We start from the raw sequence: 23,605 nt of genomic DNA, 5'->3' as shown, positions 1-23,605 counted from the left end.
TTTGTAGTGAATTAGCAAGAGAAAAGTAGTGTTTTGAATCTCATGTGGGAAAGGAGAACGTTATTCACCCACCCTCTCTCCCCTCTTCTCCCTTCAAACACCTGGATCTTTCCATGTACTCTTTGATTTGGTTTAGTGACTTGCTTGAATATGGTTGGCAGGGAAAAGATGAGGGATATTGAAGAATGGTTATTATTTAATGAAATGAAATCAGTGAGGCTCACTCTCCCAGTCCTTCAGCCTGCAGGTAAATGAAACCAATCTGGTGGGGGTTTTTTCATTTTTAATATTTTTGTTGAATTTTTGTGCAAGATCCAGGGTTAGTGCATGAACCCAAGGAAACAGGCTTTCAGGTCACTGGAAACTTGTTCATATGAACTTGCAACAATGCTGACAGCGTGCGCAAGACCCATGCCGACTCAGACAAATCGGCACACAACGGGGGAAATGGGCAGCAGGCCCCAGCCCTAGCCAAGGAACTGTTGGCAAATGATTATTATGGGGTGAGGGAAAGTAGGTCTTCTTTAAGTGAGTGACTCTGGATAGGCCAGCTAGACGCCAGTGGATGGACTTGCACCAAGGGACACCTGAATAAGAAATGCTTGACAGGATAGGACTTAACATATATGACAGAATACCTGATATCTGGTAGGGGGATGGGGGATGGAGAAGGGGGGTCTAAATTTTATTAAGATGTATTATATGAAATGCACAGATGTGGTGTTTTTATGTTAAAGGCCAGCTCCTTCCCTAGACTGACACCATAGGCAACGCCCAGAGGACAAAAGTCTCTTGTTCTTTTCTTACCATTCATTATCATTGAATCCTCAACACTTGGCACAGTATGTGGTAGGCATGAAACACATGCTCACATAATCAGTGAACTGTTGGCCCATCAGTACAGAGCTATTGTTGTTTTGGCTCAATTCTTGATGGGAGCAGGCTCATTTTAAGATGGGACATGAAGTTCACATGAGATTGGGAGGTTAGGGGCAGGGATTGGGCCACAGCATGCATCATTAGGCTAGTAGACAGTGTTGGGGTCTGCATGAACCCCAGGGGAAACTGACCAGTGGGGTCAGCAGGAATCATTATTTGAACCCCTCTGTGTGCCAGGTTCTGAGTGAGACTAGTATACCAGCTGTCATCACAGTTCTCTGTGAGTAACTCCTGGGGATGCAATTCTGCTGAAGAGCCAGGCCCTGTGCCACACTGATGCTTTCCCCTGCATGCCACCTCTTCCTGTGGCCCCCGACTTGTATGGTTCCTGAGGAAGCTGGATATCAAAGTGCCTTAGGAGTGGGCAGGCGTCTGCATTGCAACTTGGAGGCTCTGTGAATCCAGAAAAGAGAGTCTGGGATCGGGTGAAAAGGGGACCTGGATCCAAGAGGGTGTGGGAATCACAACGGTACTGAAGGGTTCTGGGGCCAGGGCTCCAGGACAGTGGAAGAAGCAGAAAGAGTAGAACACTCTGGATTCTGCTAAGTTCTTGGCTGTCTCCATTGCTCATGAGCTTAGCCTTGGGTTTCCTAGAAAGTAAATGGGTACTATAATATTCATCTTGATAACTGCCCAGAGAGCTGTGATATTGAAAGGCAGACATGGATTCAGAAGCAATCCACAAGGCTTGGATAGAAATCCCTGTCTTTTATTGACAGTAGCAGGTTGTTAGGGAGCACACAGCTCAGAAGTCAGGGATACAAGGGCCCCTGAGAAGCAGATGAGACTTGTGCCTTTACCTTCCTCTGGAATCCCTCCCTTTGCCACGACCTTTGCCTCAATGGGGATGCCCTCCTGCACACTCACTCCTGCCTTGTCCATCCATCGGGAGCATGCCCCTCCGTGTATCTCTGACATTCTAATACAAATGGGACCTGTCATATACCACTGTCACTGTCCCCTCATTGTCCGTGTCCCTCAGCCAACACAGCTGACTCAAGTTCAGTCCTCCTTATGTAATAGTTGTTCAGTTTTGGAAAGATGCCTTGACTTCTGTGTCTCGGTTTCCTCGTCCAAAGAATAGGAATGATAATCTTACCTACCTCAGTGTGTTTGTGACGGTCAGCTCAGGCCACTTGTATCAAGAGCTAGGCACATGCTTCCTGTCTGTATTATTATTACTACCAAGAGTAAGGACTGTTCTTCCAGGTTCACATTCTTCTACCCGCCCCTCACTCACATCACAGATGTTTGTTAAAGAGTCAATAACCTTTGCCTCCTGTTTTCTCCTTCCCATCTCTTCACCCCTTTCCCTCTTCCTTTAAGGCTCTGGGTCTCCTTGTCCCTCCAGACCATGGAGACAGTAAGTGTTGGGTGCTGAAGAGCAGAGCTGAGTGCTGACTACGTAAGGAGGTCATGGGCTCACTCCAGGGCAGTAATTTTTTAACTATTAGAAATCATTTGGGGAATCTTATAATAGTACATAATTCTGGGACTGGAGAGATGACTAAGCGCTGCCTGCTCTTGCAGAAGACCCAGGCTTGATTCCCAGCACCCACATGGCAGCTAACAACTGTCTCTAACTACAGTTCCAGGGGATCTGCCTTCTTCTGACCTCCATGGGCATTGCATGACACGACACGAATGCATTTACATGCATGCAGGCAATACACTCACACACACTCACAAATAAACAATAAAATAAGTAATTGTTGGGGGACCCAGCTGCCAAGGTTGTAGTCCTCCATGTCTGGATAGCTCTAAGGGGCTCGGCGCTATATGGAAGGACTCCCTTTCTCAGCGGGGACCTCCTGCTCTCTGCCTGACTTACCTGGAAAGTGCCACCAAGCACAGATGCCTGACCTTATTTGGAACATGACCTTTGGCATAGTTACCTGCAATAAAACTGCCCCCAGGTTTTTACTATATGATAATTAGGCATTGCCCTATAGCCAGATGATAGGATCCCCCTACCACATGTAAATAAAGCACACTATGAGCACCTATCAGCTGGAGCTTTGGCTGCTGCCTCCACACTATATTTTCCCCGACCCCCACTGAATAAACAGAGCTGTATCACTGAGTCTGCCGCCCCTGAAAGTCTTTTCTGTCGTGCTCACTGGCCGTCCTGAACCCGTTCATCGCTTCTGCTCCCTTTATCCTCGTGGATCGGTGGCCAACGGCCCTCGAGGGGAGGGAGAGACCCACAAGTAATAAAATAAAGAATACATATTCCTTGACTTTAGAAAACATGAATAGCGGTAATTGTATTAATCATAACGATATCAAGGATGCTGTTATGAATGAAGCTTATGCGGACAGGTTTTGCGTGTGATGCTCCCATACAGGAGAGAGCTGTTGCTGTGGTTCATCTGGTATCTCCCCTGGGAGGAAACTGGCCCATTTTAGGGTAGGAAGGGGAGATGACTTAGGACTCAGAGGTTAGGAGGAGGGGAGGTGGTAGAGCACAGCACGCATCTTAAGCTGATGGGCAGTGTTGGAATCTGCAAGGACCCCCCCAATCTGGATGAAGCTGAGTGGGTGGTGGGAAAATCAAGAACAGAACTAATCATGAGAAGAGTCTTCTGCAGTCATAGGTGCTGATGTCCCCATTTTGCAGACAAGGAAACCAAAGCCCAGAGCCTCACAGCAATAAGACATCACCTGGATGCTCAGTCTCCCAAGACTCTCTTCATCTGCACCCAGAGCACACCCTGATCTTCCTGGATGCCTTGTCTTGGCAGGATGGCAGCCTGTCATTCACTGCTCTGAATTCATTTGCCTTCTTTTGGGCCTTCAGGGCCGGGTGGTGAAGCGAGATTCTCAGGGCTGTGCGAACCTTTCCTTTTGCCTCTCAAGATATTTTTGTCCAGCAGCGTCAAGGCACCTGCAGTGCTGCTGGGACTGTTAACAAGCGTGTTTGTGCATCGCCTCCGTCATGTTATTTGCACGGTGGAATGTGAAGACGCAACTCGAAATATCTCTAAGATCTGGCCTTTTATCTCAGGAAGCACAAGACATTGTTTGCAGTTTGGCCTCTGGAATGAAATTAGCTCAGCGCGTTGGCTCGCTCCTGCTTAGCGTGAGCATTTTCGCAAAGCTCCTGAGTCCCTTGAATCCTTTTGATCATTTGCAGTGTGTATTTTTACACAGGTTCTTTTACTTTGAAGAAATAAAGTAAAGAAACTGAAAGGTGAGCTTGGCAAGGGCACCCTCTGCACTGTTTGTCAATGCAAATTGGGCCTAAACTTGAACGATAGTTTCCTTTAAATGGCTGTCTCTTTACGAATAGTGTCTATAGCAATCCTGGCTAGAATTGTTTACAGGGGGGTAAAAATCTTTCCTGGCCCAGCAAGATGGCTCACTGGGTAAAAGAGCTTGCCGTAAAAACATGGTGACCTGAGTTTGATCCCTGGAGCCCATGTAAAGGTGGGAGGAGAGAACCAACTCCACAAAGTGGTCATCTGGCCTCCACCTCCACACATAATAATAAATAAAAAATTTTTAAATTTCTTTCTGACCCCATATTGCTATCATAAAATAAGAGGCTAATATTTGTTGACAGCTTGGGTGTCTATTACCACACTGGTGTGATTTCCCATCTGGGCCATTGCCTGAGTGGAATTTACTCTCCTGGAGATTTCGGGTCCCTCCACTCCAAAATCTTGACATGGGGTCATTGGATGGGTATAAGTATCATCTCCAATTGAAACCTGGTTGGCTTGTGACTAGATCCTGCCACTTCCTATCTGTGTGATAGTGCGTGAGGAAACTTGTGGACAGACCTTGTCTGTAAAGGCGACCTGTCTTGAACCACTGTGTGTGTGTGTGTGTGTGTATGTGTGTGTAATATTGCTGTAGCAACATTTGTACCCATGTTCATAGAAACATTATTCATAGTGGCTAAAAGGCAGAGGCAACTCAAGTGTTCATTGATGTATGAACAGATAGACAAAACATGGTACACTTATTTAAGCACATGTGGGCATGCATATTCACACACACACACACACACACACACACACACACTCCAGGGACTTAAGAGGAAGGACATTCTGGCACTTGTTAGGACATGATGGACCTTGAAATGAAACAGGCCAGCCACAAAAAGCCACATACTATATGGTTCCTGTATAACACTTTCAGTAGACAGACTGTTAGAGACAAAAAGTAGGACAGGCATGGCAAGGGCTCGGGGGAGGACAGACAGGGAGCTGGTGTTGGGCGGGTAGTCTCAGTTTTTCAAGATGAAGCGTTTTGGAAACAAGCATGGTGACTGGCACACAGCAGTGAACAAGCTCAATGCCACTAGTCTGTGTGCACAGAGGGCAGCATTCAAATAGTAAGTTTTCCGTTCTAGGTAGTACATCAAAATTGAAAAAAAAAAGGTCAAAAGTGACTGTGAGCATTATATGTCATCAAGTAGGCAAAGTGCCTGCCATCGTGTGGGTGAGAGTAGCCAGATTAGCAGCCTCTGGGTTTGGTTCCAAGACCCTGCCCAGTAATATGGAAGAGTAATCAAGGATGATTCTCAGCATCAACCGGGGCCTCCAAACAGCCCTGTATGTAGGTGCACCCATATACATGTCTGCCCACACATACCAATACAGACACTGACACAGACACACAGACACACACACACATCACATAAAAGTGGAAAAACAATAATTATAAAGTCTGCTGAGATGCTAAGTTCAATGACTGGTATTTGAATTGAAATTGTATGAACTGACCAGTTAGTAGTTAAACTCTAATCACCAATTAATAGCTCAATATAAAAAGAACATGACAAAAGTTTGAGCAAAGTAAAACCCAAATTGACTAATAAACATGAAATTTATTTTCATTTCACTAATAAACTCACTCCAGATGAAACAGTAGGATTTTCTCTTCCAGCTACAAATTGCTAAGGATTAAAAGCTCTGTAATAGTGGTACAACTGGCCCTCATGCTGCCCCTGGGGAGGAAAAACGGGGTCAGCTTTCCTGAAGAGAAGTTTGGCACTAGGCACCAAGAAATCTTTCAATGTTTATACATGTTGATTTAGAAATTCCACTTACACAACTATGGCTTGAGGCAGCCTCCGAAGTGTGGGAAAATATTTACATTCATGGATAAAAATAAGATTCAGTGTAAGTGCCCAACGACCAGGAATGACTGAATAAGTAATCGGACAACCATCTGATAGAGTGTTATGTAGTCGTTATAAGTAGCATTTCCTGGGCATTTCAGTGCAATGGAGGAATACAATATACCAGGGAGTGGGAGAAGCATGCTGTAATGACGACACCTGAGCACACCCCGTGTGCGGGGGGTGTGTTTGTACATGCTTGCTCACAAGTGGATGCTATACGTCTGGAAAGAGATGAATTAAAATATTTGTGGTGCTTATGTGGCAATAGTATGGGTGATTTTGCTTTCTCTTTTTTGATGCTGCTCCCACATTTCGTGCGTTTTCTCAGCTTAGCATTGTCTACGAACATCACTTCTATAACCAAAAGGAAATGATGTACAGGTGGAGAAAGATTAGAAAATGAGAGATTTCTTTTTCTGAGCTCGGGTCCCTGAAATTCACCTTACTGGTTCTGCTTAGATGCATTGAGTGGACCCTGGCCAGGGAGACAAAAGGTATATTGTTTTAGGTTATGGCACAAAAATTCACTAGCTGTGTGGCCTTGGGTGACTCTGACTTATTTGTATCTCGGCTCTCTGGCTTGTAGAATGGAGCTTCCATCCTCTTTGCCTCCAGCATCAGACACTTAATGAGAATGAAAGTGAGAAAACCAACATGTGACAAGGACTTTGACCAAGGAATGCTTGAGTTAGGGTTCTCCCCAAACCCTCGTGGTTGAACATATGTGAGAGGATATCAGAATTCACTGAAAACTGTTGTGTTCACGGTCAGGATTTATTATGGGGACAGAACACAGTTCGCGGAGTACAGTGTCTGGGAGGGTTCTGTGGGCTCCTGAACTCCCCGGAGGAGTTGGGTTCTGTTAACCTTTGGCACCCATGCGTGACAGTGCACAAAGGTGTTGCTCACCACTGAAACTCTCCTAAACCTCAGTGTCGGCATGGTCGATGGAGTGATTGGAATCGGTCTTCAGGCTGGCTGATGGCATGCCACCAAAGCTTCCTTTCACATGGTTGGTTCTTTCTGCACGGCCAATCCCATCCCAAGACTGTTGTGTATTGCTGGCCCTGCCCAAAATTAATGTAGGCAGCCCCATTTCTATTGAATATCTATAGATTCTCTCCTAGAAGCCAGGGACAATGGCAAGATTTCTCTTCCAGCAAGGCCAGATTCTTTATGATACCTAAGGTGACTGAGAAGAGATGGAAGTCAGACTTAAGTACAGAGATGGCCCCAGTCTAGAGACGACTGTGCAGTAAGGAAGGACATGAACCTCACAGTTATAAGAGGTGCTGCCTCTTCCCCATCCAAGACTTCAGGACCACCTGTGAGAATAAGCCCACTTGCAGTGGACCCTGCAAAAGATACACTCTGCAATTGATATTCATCATAAAGAGGAATTGGGCTGAGAAAACATGGCCCCCTGGGTGTTTACTCTAGCCTTTGCCTCAGTGTTCAGAGCACACTAACTCATTTATGTAATGGGAACAGTTCTCAGTCTGTTTCTACAGATTTCTCTCTCTGGCACCACCCTGCTCTGTACCACAACTGAGTCTACTCCATACAACAGAGGGTGATTGGCTCAGTTTGCAGTTTCCAGTCCTGAACTCTGTGTCAGCTTGACTCTAGAAGATTCCCTAAGCGTGGCATTCAGGGGTGGGGAACTAGAGAGATGACTCAGCAGTTAAGAGCATGTACTGCTCTTGTAGAGGACCCCAGTTCAGTTCCTAGCACCCAGGTCCAGCACCTCACAACTGTCCATAACCCCAGTTTAGGGAATTCAATTCAGTGCCTCTGGCCTCAGAGAGTACCTGCATTCACATAAACACACACACACACACACACACACACACACATACACACACACACACACACACATACACACACACACACACACACATACACACACACACACACACACATACACACACACACACACACACATACACACACACACACACACACATACACACACACACACACACACATACACACACACACACACACACATACACACACACACACACACACACACACACACACTTAAAAGTAAATAAATAAGTAAAGTTTAAAAATTAAATGGGATTAGAAAAATGAGTATGTGGGCTGTGGAGATGGGTCAGCAGTAAAAGCACGTACTGAGTAAGCCTGAGGACTGGAGTTCAGATTCCCAGAAACCCACAGAAATACTGCATGCATGTAGTGGCTCACCTATGATCCCAGCTTAGGAAGGCAGAGACGGGATCCCCAGAGCAGGCTGGGTACCAAGACTGGAAAGAAAAGAGAGCAAGGATGACTCCTGACATCAACCTCAAGTCTCTGTGCATGTGCACACATGGGCATGCGCACCCACTTACATGCACTCACATACATGCAAAAGCATGCACACACATATTCATCACATACACAAACACACACACACATGGGAAAACAAGGTGAAAAGAAAGAAAAATGAAAATGTAAGTCAGTTTCTCATTGAGAGCACACAGAAGTCTTCAGTGCAGGAATCTTGGGGTGGGTGGTAGGGAAGTAACTGCTTTTATGTGACAGACTGGAGAGAGACCATCAGCTGAAGTTCAGTTACACTTGTGCCCTTCCATCAGAGGGAAGAGCTCGGCCTCTATCTGCTGGGTCCTTTTACTGAGCACCAGTAACTTGCAGTGAATTGATGTTATCAGTAAAATTGGGTTGTATGTTCTGTTTCTCTCCAGGAAAAACTGGGCATGCAGAAGTCGTCCGGGTTGTGTACCAGCCAGCACACATCAGCTTTGAGGAACTGCTCAGGGTCTTCTGGGAGAATCACGACCCGACCCAAGGTAGAGTGATGAGTGAGCCAGTATTTAATTATCTTACTAATTACAGCTGGGATAATTAGTGTTTCAGCTGCATGGAAGAGATGAACCTTGAAATCACACAGGAGCTCAAGAATATGACTGCAGACATTTATTGACGGAGAAAGGGGGGCACCGGGGAGGAGAGGGGTGAGAGAATAAAGGCACAGCCACCGTTGGTGCCCCTCCCCCCTTACAGCTGTCAGCGATGGGAAAATTCCCACAGAGAAAGACTCCAGACAATGGAGATCCATTCACCTTTGATTATTGCATTATTCTTGCTTAATGCAGTCTTTTGTCTCCAAAATTAAAGTGTCTTTCCAGCCACTCCAAAGTTTTCCTGATTTATGGTTCCTTTATTTTTCTGAGTTCAGCCTTTCTCATCTTTTGACGTTATCAGGTTTGCTTTTTAAGAAATGTCTATAGGTGATTACAGGGGAAAAAAGAAAGAAAAACATGATAAAGTGTAGTGTTCCATAGTCCACAATGCTTGGGCCATTTAAATATTTCATTGTTACCTTAGAATTTGTTACATGAGGATATTAGTATCTCTGGACTATAAACAATGGTGGTCAGAAACTTTAGTTGAATATCTGTGTAAGCAGAAAGTCCCACGTTGGCCAATATCGTAATATGCAATAGTGAGTCAAGTTCCCCACTCCATCCTAACAGCCTTGCCAGCGTGGCTTTATCAATACCATGATCTGAGACTGTGAAGCTTCTGAAATGGAAAGGACTCTGTGATGGATGCTTTCATTCAGCCTCAGTCTGCTTAAGGAAACTGTTTTCCCTTTGCGATTGTCCATCACAGGTTTGCTGTATTGATGATCTTTTAACGATTGGGATGTCCTGCCCAGATATGTTTGTGCTTGTGATCGAATCTCAATATGACCCCAGCAGAGCAGATTGGTAGGTCCTAACTGCTGGCCCCCTAACCCCCAGACCATCCACTGTCAGGATCATTTGCAAAGAGCAAAGGTCGATGTGAAGGCCAAGAACAGCAGACAGAGCTGGGGTAGGATCAGGCATATCCACCAGTTGATGAAGGCTAAGATCTGGCAGAGTTGTCATGGCAGCATCTGGTTTTGCATGGTGGTGGGTTCATGGTGGGAGAGGCCTGGTGTATGAGGGTAGGTCAAGGACTGCGAGGACAAGAGCCCTGTGACCAGAAGGTGCAGGATCACCATAGTTTGGACCACAGGGCTGTGTAACACAAGGGGAAGGCCATCCAGACGATGTGGACAGGAGGTGGGCTGGTGCTTATTATAATATAACAGAGTGCTCTGGCCAGGAGTTCATGCTGCTAAGTCTCCCAACAGAGAGGGCAGACATTCAGCCATGTGCCTGCCAAAGCTAAGCATCAGGGTAGAGTACTGAGAGCTCCCACACTTTCATGGGAGACCTACATCAGGAGCCCAGAGAAGCCCGAGGCCAGGGTCCCCTTAGGCTGGACCTATATAGCCTGTAACTAGGTGAATATAATTTCCTGTCCCTGAAGGGCCTCATGAGGCTTCGCACAGCAGCATCTCAGACGTGGCTGAGTATCTTTACCTCTCTCAAGGTCTAACCTGTTTCACGTGTCTTCATCAGCAAGTTTAGGTGAACAGGTTGCAAGTACCTGCCCCTCAACCTCAGAGAGAATTTCCCCTTAGAAAGGACCTTGAAGATGCTTTATTTCTCCTCAACACATGCACTACAGTTGTGTTCACTCAGTCACCTCTTTGAGTTCTTGGTTTACTGCCTATGTCACTTTCCTAGAGCCCTATAACAAAGTGCCACCAAATAGGTGGCTTCGAAAGCAGACATTTATTTCTTCCCCACTCAGGAGTCTCCTTGACCTACAAGTCCAAGGTCAGGGTATAGCGGCCTCGCCCCTTGACTTGCTAATGACCATCTCTCTGTGTCCTCACATAGTCTTCCATCAGTGTCTGTCTTCTTACTAGGACTTCAGTGCTATTGGATTAGACCCACCCTAGTGAGCCTGTTGTACCTTAAATTACCTCTTTAGAAACTTTTTATCAAGCTACAAAGGCCGTCACATATAGTACCGAGGCTGAGACTTCAACTTATAAAAGGAGGAAAGATGCACCATTGAGCCCACAGCACCATCCACTAATGCGGTAGCTTCACATGCTGTTCTTCCAGAGATGTTTTGAATGGTGTTCCCAGAGTTATAACCCAGAAGTTATCTTAGTGCTCATCCAGGTGAACAGCATGGACTGGAGCCTTTTACCGCACCTCCCATGTTATAAACGGAATTACTTTGGGGATAGCTCAATGCACAGACCATGATAACAGTCAGTCTCTACCGCCCCACCCCAGGAACTGTCTAGATACCAGGTCAGATCACTGACCTAGGTGGTGGCTTTATAACTTAGGTCTGGCCGTTTAAGGATCTTGTCCAGTTGCTGTTGTTTGACCCAGGGAATGGGGCATGTGACTCAGCAGAGGGGGTTAGAGTCATTCTCTGGGCTGCTACAGGAAAAGAAAGGGTTTCTCCTGTTTCTGGGGTGTCAAGGCTAAGGTGCTCTGAGTGTGGGAAGGCTTGCCCATGGGGGAAGGGGGCAGATGAACAGAGACATTGAGAGATGAGAGACCCGTCAGGAGACTCTGGGGGACCTGAGACCCCCCCCTCCTTCCTGCAGCTAGCCTTCAACTCTGGCATCTGTCCTGTGGCTTCCTAAGCTCTGAGAGGGGCCACACGCTCCCTTTGCTCTTTCTTAGACTATTAAATTTGGGTTACTTGCAACCACAAAAACCCTAGCCCATCCATTCATCCAGCTTAATCTCTGTGCTTAGATCAGGGACTATTACTCAAGCTCCTTTGGCTTCATACATCGTAGGCCCAAGCCATTTGGTTAATTGTCCCACCATGACTTAAGCAGTGTTTCTTCAAGACTGGCTGGCTTGATGTCAAGGTCTCCTTGGTGAGTCAGAATTCATCACTGGCATTTAGGAATTAGGATATGTGGCCTGAAAACATGTGAGACTCTCTTCTCACTTTTTCTGACTGCTGTGCAGGGCAGCCATGCCTCCAGGACTTTGATCTGTCTCCTCTGTTTGCTGGCACACCATGCTGTGATGCAACTTCACCAAATGGTCTGACTGGACAGGAGGATCTAGCCTCTGGAATATTGGGAAATACGTTTTCATATGGAAATAGATTTCAGAGCACATCAAGTGAGAATAGAGATAAATGCGCTTAAGACCATATATAACCCGAACAGGACAGCAGGAGCCCTGGAGAAATCCAGGTCGAAACACAAGTTCAAAAGGGACCCCTGCAGCTTCAAAGACTGTGGTAACGTGTGGTTTTTCAAAGGTCAGAATGTGAAGCCCTTTTCCTGGAGGACAGGCAGTAACAGGAGAAATCTAGGCTGTGAGTGAAGTCAGCTGCCGCTGGTCTTCATGTCTGCTAATGAAATGGCCCTCCAAAGAAAGCTGCTGGGGTGGGGTGCAGATGAGGGTGGTGAAGGCACAGGAGATGGCTTCCTCATGTGGAAGGTGGAGGTTTCAGCAGTATGATGGGCGTGGGCTCCTCCGAGCTGTGAAGCAATAGCCTCTTCAGGTTTCCTTCCAGAAGCAAGAAGGGGGGAGTCCTGGGACTGGAGAGATGGCTCAGTGGGCAAGAGCAGAGGACCTGGGTTCGAATCCCAGCACCCATATGGCAGCTAACAACTGTCTGTAACTCCAATTTCAAGGGATCTGATGCTCTCTTTTGACCTCTGAGGAAATTACATGACACAGATGCACTTACATAATGCAGGCAATGCACTCATGCACATAAAATAAAAATAATAAATAAAATATTTTTGAAAAGAATAGGGGATTCCTAGAGCCACCGCCGAGCGCTCTTCCCTGTACCAGAGCTGCTTGTCAGGGAAAAGACAAAGCTGGAGAAGCTGAGGCCTGTCTAGCCTTCGCTGTGAGGATGGACCCCAGAAACTGGTGTTTTTCCCTAGACATACCACTCCGGAGACACAGATTGTAATTAGTATGTTTGAAGATTTGGGGACCTTCTTGATAAAATTGTTAAGAGTCTGAAGGGGCCGCTCATGTTTTGGGGTTATAGTTTGTTGCATTTTGGGGGATAAGCAGGTACTCTAGAATGATAGCTGCAAAGGTAGGGGTTTTACTAATGTCCAGGGGCTTACCATAGAAGCAGCAGCAGGAATTTAAGCTTCAAATCTCTTTTCAATTAAATCAGATCTTCACAGCACGGAGTAAGCAGGAAATCCTGTGTGTTCTTCTGTGCTTCGAATGACTGAAGCTACACTTGTGTTTTCTGCCCTCGTGGGTGGAACAAAGTCCCAGGCATGATTGTCATTTTGAAGGAAACAAAGCTGGCAAGAGATAGAAGGTGCTGGCACATCAAGACACAGTTTAGGAGCTGAGTAGATGGTGCAGTCAGTAAGGTGCGTGTCATGCAGGCATAAGGGCATGAGTTTGAATTCGCTAGTACCCATGTAAAAAGTCTGGCATGGTGTCACCTGCCTGTCATTCCAGAGCTGGGGAAGTCGGAACAGGAGTATCCCTAGAGTTCACCAGCCAGACAGTCTAGCTGAAATGGTGGCCTTCAGGCTCAGTGAGAGACCCTAGATCAAAAAATAGAGAGACGGCTCAGCGGTTAAGAGCACTGACTGCTCTTGCAGAGGACCCAATTTCGATTCCCAGCACCCACATGGCGGCTATGAACCATCCTTAACTCCAGTTCCAGGAGGAATCCAAAGCCCTCTTCTGACCTCCACAGCATTGCACGACACGGGTGCACTCACATACATACAGGTAATACACTCACAGATATAAAATAAAAATAATAAAATATTTTTAAAAATTAAGTGGAAAGTGATTGAGGATGACACCTGACTTTGACCTCTGACCACATGCACATGTCTGTGATACACCTACACACATACAGAGGTGAGGCCAGAGTCCTGTCATCCCAGTTGCTGTGAGTGAGTCCCAAGGGTTGCCACTCAGTGGTTCAGCTTCAAGTGAAGCAGCTGACCCAGGAGCATCATCATAAATTTGGCTAGTGAAGAAAGTATTCTTTTACCTTAGTCTACCAGATCCCACAAAGCCTCCACATTGGCCACAGGCTTCTGAAGTTTGCTGCTGAGACGTGCCAGTGCCGGGAGTGGTGGTGCACGCCTTTGATCCCAGCACTTGGGAGGCAGAGGCAGGCAAATCTCTGTGAGATCGAGGCTAGCCTGGTCTACATAGCAAGTTACAGGCCAGTTGGGGCTACAGGGAGACCCTGTCTCAAAAAACAAAGCAAAACAAACAAAAGAACTGGCTCAGATTTCAGCCTCCTGTATCTGTCTCCTTCCCCCAGCATGTGTGCTTGTGAGTGACGCAGTTCACTACTCCTGGGCCTGCTGAAGACACGGGGCACAGACTGCAGACCATAATAATGCAGGCTCCAGCTCATAAATCAGCTCCTAAGTCTGACTTCTCAATTATAAGCTCTGCCATCTCCTCCATCCAGGGCCAGAAGCGTCAACATTTTTAAAACACCTTTTAGCGGCCAATCTCAGTGATGGGTGTTTGATATTTCTAACTTCACTTCATCCTGACTGTAACCCTAAGAAGCAGAGCTTTCTGTCCTCACTTAACAGAAAAAAAAAGAGGTTATAGAGGCCTCAGAGGTTTGCCCTATGTTGACGGTGATGTTTATACCCCATCTGTCTGTAGCCCAGGTCTGTCTTCTTTCCCCAGCACTAGAGGGGAGCAAGTTCCCTGAGCAGGAGGACCTGCCAAAGGTTAAACATGCTAACGGGCCCCTCACGGTGACAGTTGTGCCTTTAGTGTCCTTTTTAAGGGGAATCTAGCAAAATGCTACTATGAATTTAACTCCACTCTAAAGTGAAAGCCTGTTTTATTAACCCTGGGAGCCTCACTTGCCTCTGAGAAATGGGAGTGGCTGCCCATGGAGTGCATCCTATAGCCTCAAAGCCATACCAGCCAACAGTGGGATTTGTTGCAAGCCTTCCCAGAAGACAGTGGCCAGGAACAGCTCTGGGACATCCTTTTAGGGGCAGTGGCCTGTCCACAGAGGCCACTGATCCAGTATCTGTTTCTCCACTTGGATAGTTTAGAGTTTCTGCTGGATATGCAACTATCAATAAAGACTCAAAAGTCTATACTCCAAGAGCCAAGTGTGGTTAGAGGTCTGACTACCGGGGCGTTTGTGGGTGTAATGGGGTGCAAGCTTCAGGATCGGCACTTCTCCGATGTTCACTTCCTCCTCCTCCTTCTGCACGCGTTAGTATGTGCATGCAGTAGAGCACCGTGTGGCTTCCATGCGCTCAATGGCAGGATGTCACCCTCCCCTGAGCAGGTGTGTGGATGCAATGGGGGTCCATCATGGACCACAGGGATGGTGGAGCTGCAGGACAGAAGGATCAAGTCTGAATGCTGTAGGCAAGATCCACCTTGTTTAAACTACTATTTTCTGGTTAGTTTGAGGTCTTTTTTTTTTTTCTGTTGTTCCTTCTCTTCCAGTAGTTTAACCTGTATTCTCACTAGCACACCTTCAACAATAAACTAGTGATGAACTCCAATCACCCTTCCAGAACTGTAATTACAATCCTCCCATGACTGAAACATCTTTAATCACATTTATGGTATGGGTATGGACTCTGGTTGGTGAAGCTGTCTGCATAGCGTTGAGCCTGGCTCAGCCATGTACCACCATGTGGGCACATCTCATTACTCCCTTCTCCCTTGGCCACACTCAGGACTCTGCCTGGCTCCTCTTACTGTAACTGGGGAAATCAGGGTTCCCTTTTATGGGTTCTTAGTCTTCTTTTTTCGTTTATTTTTTTGTTTGTTTCTGACAAGGTCTCCCTAGTCCCAGCCTGTCTGGAAGTCACTATGTGGACCAGGCTGACCTCAGTCTCACAGAGATCTGCCTGCTTCTGCCTCCTGAGGGCTGGGATAAAAGGTATGCGCCACCATGCCTGTAAAATAGACTCAGAAGAAAGCTCAAGAACCGTTTCATTAGAGTGTGGAAAGCCCTGGGCGGGCCAGCTGCAGATCTCCACGGCTGCCAAGGGGATGGAGAAGGGGACACAAGAAGGAAGCCCTGCCTTTTTGAGACAGGGTCCACGCTGCCTTTATGTTCAGAGTGGTGAAAGGTGATGGGGCATTCAGAGGCAGAGTGAGAAAGCCCAGAATGTCAGGGAATGCTGCCTTAGGCTTTTGGCTTATCCAAAATAGAAATAGGAAGAAATGGCAAAGTTATATTTTTGAGTTAGAACTCAGACAAGCAGGCTTGGCAGTGCTGCATGGAAGGAGCTCTGTGTGCAGCCTCATCAGGTGAGGGGCCTCTGGGAAATACGGTACATCATCTCATTATTCCTCCCCTCTCCCTAGCACATCTTTGGGTGAATCAGCTTTCCTATGGTAGTCTCCTGGCCAGGTGATTGACAGGACCAGGTGGATTAGTTCTTGAGGGAGGACAAATTAGTATGCAATGCTCTAATCTTTGGGGCAGATCAGAATGCCAGGTCTTCACCCAGAGGTAGAACTCATTCCATTCTTTTGACCAGGGTGTAGCGTATCCTTAAGAACTGCAACTACACCCTCTACTTTTTCATATGCTATTTTGATCCTAAGGAGGCATACTTGTCAAGCTTCCCTTTCTGATGGTACCAGGCAAACAGGAGGTGGGGTCCAAAGTAGATCAGGAATGAGCGGTCCATCCTCAATGGCCTGCAAGCCTGCTAATCCTTGTAACACTGCCCTTTCCTGATCCATTGATCATTGTATTAAAAAATGTCACTTCAGGCCCTTGCTGGCTACCCATTCTCTTAGGGACCATTTCCAGACTCTTTACAATGGCCAGTGAGACCTGAGCTTAACCCATGGGTGCTTCCCTCTCCAGGGCACCTCTCATGGCTTTGCAGATGTGGTGGCCTTGTTAATTCTGTTCCTTAAAAACATAAACACTTTCTTGCTATGGGGCCTGGATTAACTGCCCAGTCTGCCCACAGCTGCCCATTGGCCTGGCTCTTTCTTCTTCTCTTGGTCTCTACTTAAGAGGTCCTGTCCTCAGAGAGGCCTTCCTGTACCTCCCCAAGTTAAAATCAGACTTCCTGCCCACACACCTGTGTAATTCTCACCAACAAACCTTCCGACCTTCCCAACACTTATCCCCAAACGGAATGATCGGTCTGTTTTCTTGTTTGTCGGCTTTCTTCTTCAGAAGGTCCACTCCACATGAAATGTTTTATCATTGGGCGAACGAGGGGCCTTGGTTTCTGCAACTGGGGAAACAGTTCCTGTCCTGTGAATGTGTGTCAGGGTATAGGAGGGAAAACACATTGCAGCATAGAACACGGCATCTGATGTAGAATAAGCTTTGGGGATTTGGGATCATCCCTTCAGGTCATGGGGATTGGGACTTGGACCTCTATGATATAAAATCTGCAGATCTTCAGACCCCCTGTAGGAACCACCTTAGGATGCACATAGCTGATGCTTTCCCTCCCATGTGTGGAATTCCAATCCTTAACGCAGTGTAAGAGCTGAGTAAGCAGCTGCTGTGCTGAACTATTGAGGGAATCGGGACAAAAGGGAGGGTCTGTGCCTGTTTTGGTACTGGGAGTTGTTTTTCCTCTTCTCTACCGTTGTTGATTCCAAGCCCTCAGGGCCAGCTAATGTGGAGAGTGGAGACTGGCCCTGACCCCCCCCCCTGCCCAGAGATGAGCCAGTGCATTGCCCTATCTGCCCTATCACAGGAATCTGCCTGCCTTGCCTGGTCAGTGCTGGGATTAAAGGTGTGCGCCACCGTGCTTGGCCTTCTACCTTATTTTTTGAGACTGGGTCTCTCCGAACCCAGTGTTCATGGAGAGGCTATACTGCCTGGCCAGCGAACTGTGGAATCCACTCGTCTCTGCCTCCACTCCGCAGCACTAGCACTTTTATGTGGTTGCTAGGGATCCAAACTCAGGTCCTGCCCTTGCACAGCAGCCCTTGACTGCCTGAGCCATCTTTCCTGCGGCCTCACAAGACTCTTCTTTAGTCGGTCCCCTCTGACCTGCATGTCCCCCTCACGCATACTCTCGCTAAGAAGCATTGCTCTGGCTGTTTGTTACCAGGAGGTCCCTAGGGAAGCAGGGTGGAATTGACCGCTCTAGTCTTCAGCACATTGCCTTAAGCCTCTGCTCAGGTGAAGCATCAACCCCTCCACCCCCGTGCTGTCTACTGGGAAACATTAATTGCAGGGAGAAAAATCCTATTTTCCGTCTGTTTCCCATCAAGTAGACAATTAAGTGCTGGTGTTCATATATTTGAACTTGCCAAATTAATGTCTGAACTTGATTGTGCTGACCCTTTTAAGTTAGTGGTTTTTTTAAAATAAGTCACCATGTTTGAAGGACTATCCTTTTTTTAGACCATGTACAAGGAATCTATCATCTGCAAATAATTAGACAGTGGAAATGATATTGTATTGCTAATGAGCAGATGTGCATGCTTGTAGTGGGGGAACAGCTGCACACATACAAAATGCAAAACGGCCCAGACCCAGCATTATGAATTCTACAAGGGACTCTGTTCTTTCAAGAATTTCAGGAACAGAGAAAACTGAAACAAAGAACTTAACTGAGATTTTTCTTTATTAATTGTTCTTTCAGCCATGCTTCTCCTAGCATAGAATTATCACACATGTGCAGTGCATCCCTGCAGTTCACACTCTTCAGCTGTCTCTCACAGAACGCTGTGAAGCTTGCATCTATCAGGTTTCCTTTGCCTTTCCGGTAAGGTTTCGGTGACTCCAAACTGAATGAAGGGCTCTTAATGGGTGCTATTTCCGGGCTGGACATTGTTTAGATGCAAACCCTATTTGATTCTTAAAGTTACCTGCAAAACCTAGTCCCATTCTGCAGATAGACAGACTGCCCCAGGGAGGCAAAAGATTTGGCACATGCCTGTTAGTACATTTACCATTATGTGACAGAGCTGGAGTTGGTTCCCCAGGGCTCACTTCCCAGCCTTGTGTTGTGGTGTAAGGCACTTGGCTCTGCATTAAGTGATGCTTTCAGAGCAGGAAATGTGATCCATGGTGACTGGAAACAGCAGCAGAGGATCCAGTCCTCTGAGCTCTTGTGGGGTCTGTTACAACCTCATAAGTCCTGTTAAGTATTAGCAAGATGAAGATAATTGGGCTTTTGGAAACTTTAAGAGGAATTTCACATGTTTTAGATAGTAATGGTTAGATCATTTAGAATTTGAGAAATTTGCACTTCAGCAATAAAATATGAAGTCAGGAGAATTACTACACTTCACAGAAGAGTCCTAAATCAGATAAGGGGGAAATCAGAGCTGGTAACATCAGCAACAACTGCAGTTTCTAGGCTCCAGTCATGACAGGCTGGGTCATTCAGTTCAGCCTGCTTACTGAAAGCAACTTAAATGTTAGATAAAATATTTATAACATACTGAAAATATCATGTCCAAGAGCTGACAAATTGTGAAGAATTACCAGGAAATTGAAGTGGAAGGGAGCCCAGAGTCCGTAACAGGCCAGAGGAAGACAGGAGACACCCATGTTCTGAGGAACTCACAACACTAGAGAATGTGAGTTTGGGGGACCTTGTTGTAGATAGGGATGGGGTGACCAACACAGAGTCCTTAACTTCCTGGACACATAAGAAACACAGCATTGTACCTGGGAGTGGCTGATCTTCACAATCATACATGGAACATACAGGCCAGAAAAGGCTCAGTATGATTCAAAGGGTTAAATATCATGTCATCAATTGTTTTCTCTTATCATTGCATAATTCTACTAGAAATCAGTAGCAGAAAAATATCTAGAAAAATTCTCCTAGGGAAAAAAAATAACTTCTAAAAGTCCTAGTGTTGTAGTTTGGATGTGAAATGTCCCCTCACTGGCTCATGTGTTTGAATACTTGATCCCCAGCTGGTGTTGCTGTTTTGTGGAGTTGCAGAACCTTTAGGAAGTAGGGTTTAGCTACAAGAAGTGGCTCATTGGGGGGAGGGGATGGACCTTGGGGCTTATAGTTTGGTCCTGTTTCCTGTCCTATCTCTACTTCCTGATCTACAGTGATGTAAGGAGACAGTCATGGAAAGTTCCCACTGCCACCATGCCTTCCCTGGACTGTACCCCCTAAAACTGTGAGCCAGAAAAAAATCCTTCCTCTCCTAAGTTGCTTCTTGCCAGGTATTTAGTTGCATTGACAAGAAAAATAACTAATGCACCTCGTATAAATCAGGAAGGAAATTAGAAAACATTTGAAATTAAATTCATTAAATAATTAAAGTACTACACAACCAAATTCACTTTAAATTCATTGTTGTGAGAACAGAGAAGAATCTCCATCTCAAGATGGAGAAAACCAGCAACAAAATACTCTCAACCAGTAAAAAAAAGAAGATGTCTTTGACTATCTGGGGTCTTTTGTGATTCCATATGATCGTTCGCTGCTGGTGGGATTGCAAATTCATGCAACCATTATGGAAAGCAGTGTGGAGAACTCTAAAGAAACTAAAAAATGAACCTACCATGTGACCTGGTTACACCACTCCTTGGCATACACCCAAAGGACTCATCCTATTGTAGAGACACTTGTATGTCTACATTTGTTGCTGCTCTTTTCACAATAGCTAAAAAGTGGAAGCAACCTAAGTGTCCCTCAGCTGACGAGTCGATGATGATAAGGTGGTACATTTACAAAGCAGAGTTCTACTCAGCAGAAAAGAAAGATGAAATCATTAAATTTGCAGGTAAATGGATGGAACTAGAAACTGTTATACTAAGTGAAGTTAACACAAACTCAAAGAAACAAACAACATATGTTTTCCCTCACTTGTGGATTTTAGCACTAAATCCTATATGAGGGTATATATCCTGATGCAACTGCAGGAACCAGGAAAGTGGAAAGTAAGCAGTGAGCTAAAGGGAAAGAAGGAACCTGAGTAAGCACAACAGTAAGAGACAGGTGTTACTAAGGGAGAAGTGTGTAAAACAGGGGTAGTTAAATGGGACGGTGAAAGGGAGGGCTATAGAAGGAACTATGGGGATATAGGGGAAGAAGGAGCTCAAGAGAGGTGGGACCATAGCTAACAGGAATTATCAAGGGAGAAATGGAGAAAATGGGGACACTTTAAATGGGGAAACCATGTTGGAAGGGTTAGACAGTGAGAGAGTGAGGGTAGATAACAGATTGTAAGAACCAGGGCAGAGGTGCATGACCATATGGAAACAGAGTCTTAGAGGCTCCTGGCATCTTGCTCATATGAACCTACAGCAATGGTGGCAGCATGCATAAGGCCCAGGAAAACTCAAGCAGACAAAAATATAGCATAGAACTGGCAAAATGGGCAGCAGGCCCCAACCTTAGCCAAAGAACTATTGGCAACTGATTACTGCTGGGTGAAGGAGAATAGATCTTTTTTAAAATTTATTATTTGTAATTTATATGTATGAGTCTATGCCTGCATGTAGGTAGGTGCACCCATGCTGTGGAATGCTTGAGGAGGTCAGAAGAGGGTGTCAAATTCCCCTGGAACTGGAGTTACAGACAGCTGTGAGCTGCCATGTAAGTGCTGGAAATCGAACCTGGGTTTTCTGCAAGAGCAGCCAGCGCTCTTAACTGCTGAGCCATCTCTCCAGCCCCTGAGAGTAGATCTTCTTTAAGGGAGAGGCTCTAGATAGGCTGACAAGACCCCAGTGGATGAACTTGCACTGAGGGACATCTTGGCACACTAATTTGACTCAATAGGCCTTAACATTTATGAGAGATTGCATAAAATCTGGTGGAGTGGGCTATGGCAGGCTACATATAGGGGAGGAGGTATAAGGATGATTCAGGTGTTTTGTATGAAATATACAAAAATTCAGTAAAAATATACATTAAAAAGGATAGTTAAGAACAGAAGCCAGTGACATGGAAAGCAAGCAACAGATGATCAAGAAAGCAAAGAACTTCCATTGTTTATGCACAACTGATAAAACCTCAGTAAACAGGGCAGCAATGAGGAGGGGTAGATACTTGGCATAGAGAATCAAAAGTGAGATCTCACTACAGACATAGGAGACTGCCAGACTAGGACAACAGCTTCTGGGCCTTATGTCAACAAATTTGAAAAATAGTTATGTTAAGAATAAATTCCTTAAAATAGAACACAACAGAACTAAATGGACCTGTGACCATTGAAGAAATTGAATTCTTATTTGAAAAGTCCAGGTGACTCAGGGAGAAATAATTGCTATCTTCTACGATTTTCCAGAGGTTGAAGAGAAATGTTCATTTTATGATTCTGCATAATCTTGATCTGAATACATAAGAATTTGAAATTATAGGACAGTCTTACTCTTGACCAGGTATGTAGAAATCCTAAACAGATGGTTAGTATTCAGAAGTGAGTAATATATAAGAAAATAGTGCACCGGTACCAAATGGATTCTAGTGTGAGCAAGCATGGCTAAGTACTTAGTACTAACTAATGTCTTTGACCACATGAAGAAATTAAAAGAAAAATTGCCAGAAAGAGGCAAGCAAGGTATTCAACACAATACAGTATTCAAAAGTGATTTCTGAAAAAACCCATAGGAAAGTGTGTGTACAAAATTCTGCCGCATAACGATGAGTAGCAAAGCATTCGGAAACCACAGCACGTTGCTGCTTTTGTGCCTTGGTTGTTGTTTCGGTTTGGTTTATTTTGATGTGGTCTCATTCTGCAGCTCAGGCCAGCCTAGAACTCGCTATGAATTTGAGACCAGGCTGGTCTCAAATTCACAGCAATTCTCCTGCTTCAGCCTCTCAAGTGGGATTAGAGATGTGAGTCACACACCCAACTGTGTTACAACCTCTAATCTGTCTTGTACTGGGGAATGAGGGTCCTAGTTCACAGAGTCAAGGAGAGAAGCAAAGTGGGGTGAGTAATACTTAACTCTCCTTAGCTCTATAGCGTTTCCTGTCTCCTTTGTAGTCTCCATGTAACTGAGTTCTGGTCGATGGAATGAGCCAGAAATGACATTTGCTGCTTTCAGACTTAAACTCCTGCCTGGCCTTTGAGCTCTGAATGTGAGTATCACAGGAAGCAACACACTGAAAATACGTGTTTCTTCAAGTCTAGGCCCCTGAAGAGTTCATATAGCAGGACGGGGTTAGCAGCCCCTTTCTACCAATGAACTTTGTATGATCAAGACATGAACTTCTATTAGGTTCATGCAGTCACTGCCAGCGGCGGCCACTCCTCCGTTCTCATGGGTGCCACTCCTTCGTTCTCATGGGCGTGGAGGCTGCTCCTCTGCTCACCCTAGGCTGAGGCCACTCTTCTGCCTGCCCTGGGCTGAGGCAGCTCTTTTGCTTGTCCTGTGCTGCCTCCTGTCATCACTGCTTCTGCCCGGTCCCGGACCCCAGGGCTGGTGAGGAGACTGTGTCAGTGGAGCCGCATTCAGACACAGGAGACCAGGTTCAGTGACACAGGTCTGCTTTATTGCAGGAAGGCACAAGCTTATATGGGGTAGTGGTCCAATCACAGCACAGCAAGTAGGATACCTCATTAGCATAACAGATTTAGCATCCTATCACAGTACAGCAAGTAGGATACCTTATTAGCATCATCCTATTAGCATAACAGACAATGTTCTATCACAGAATAGAGGGTAGAATGCCTCATTCGCATACTGGGTTTCAGATTACAGAGCCTGGATTCCTGGAAACCA

General features: G+C 45.8%; 1 protein-coding gene across 7 annotated transcripts in view; it reads left to right on the top strand.

The window, feature by feature from the left end:
- Msra (methionine sulfoxide reductase A) overlaps positions 1-23,605 on the top strand; it is a 367,510-nt gene that overhangs the window by 227,608 nt on the left and 116,297 nt on the right. For all 7 annotated transcript variants that reach the window (XM_008828101.3, XM_008828100.3, XM_008828104.3 and 4 more), the window contains one exon: positions 8,785-8,889. In XM_008828101.3, coding sequence (XP_008826323.1) covers positions 8,785-8,889 — 105 coding nt within the window. The remainder of the gene's footprint in view (positions 1-8,784; positions 8,890-23,605) is intronic.

This window comes from Nannospalax galili, unplaced genomic scaffold (assembly GCF_000622305.1).
Source record: "Nannospalax galili isolate Female #2095 unplaced genomic scaffold, S.galili_v1.0 scaffold612, whole genome shotgun sequence".
Classification (NCBI taxonomy): domain Eukaryota; kingdom Metazoa; phylum Chordata; class Mammalia; order Rodentia; family Spalacidae; genus Nannospalax; species Nannospalax galili.
This window is presented reverse-complemented; position numbering and strand designations above follow the sequence as displayed.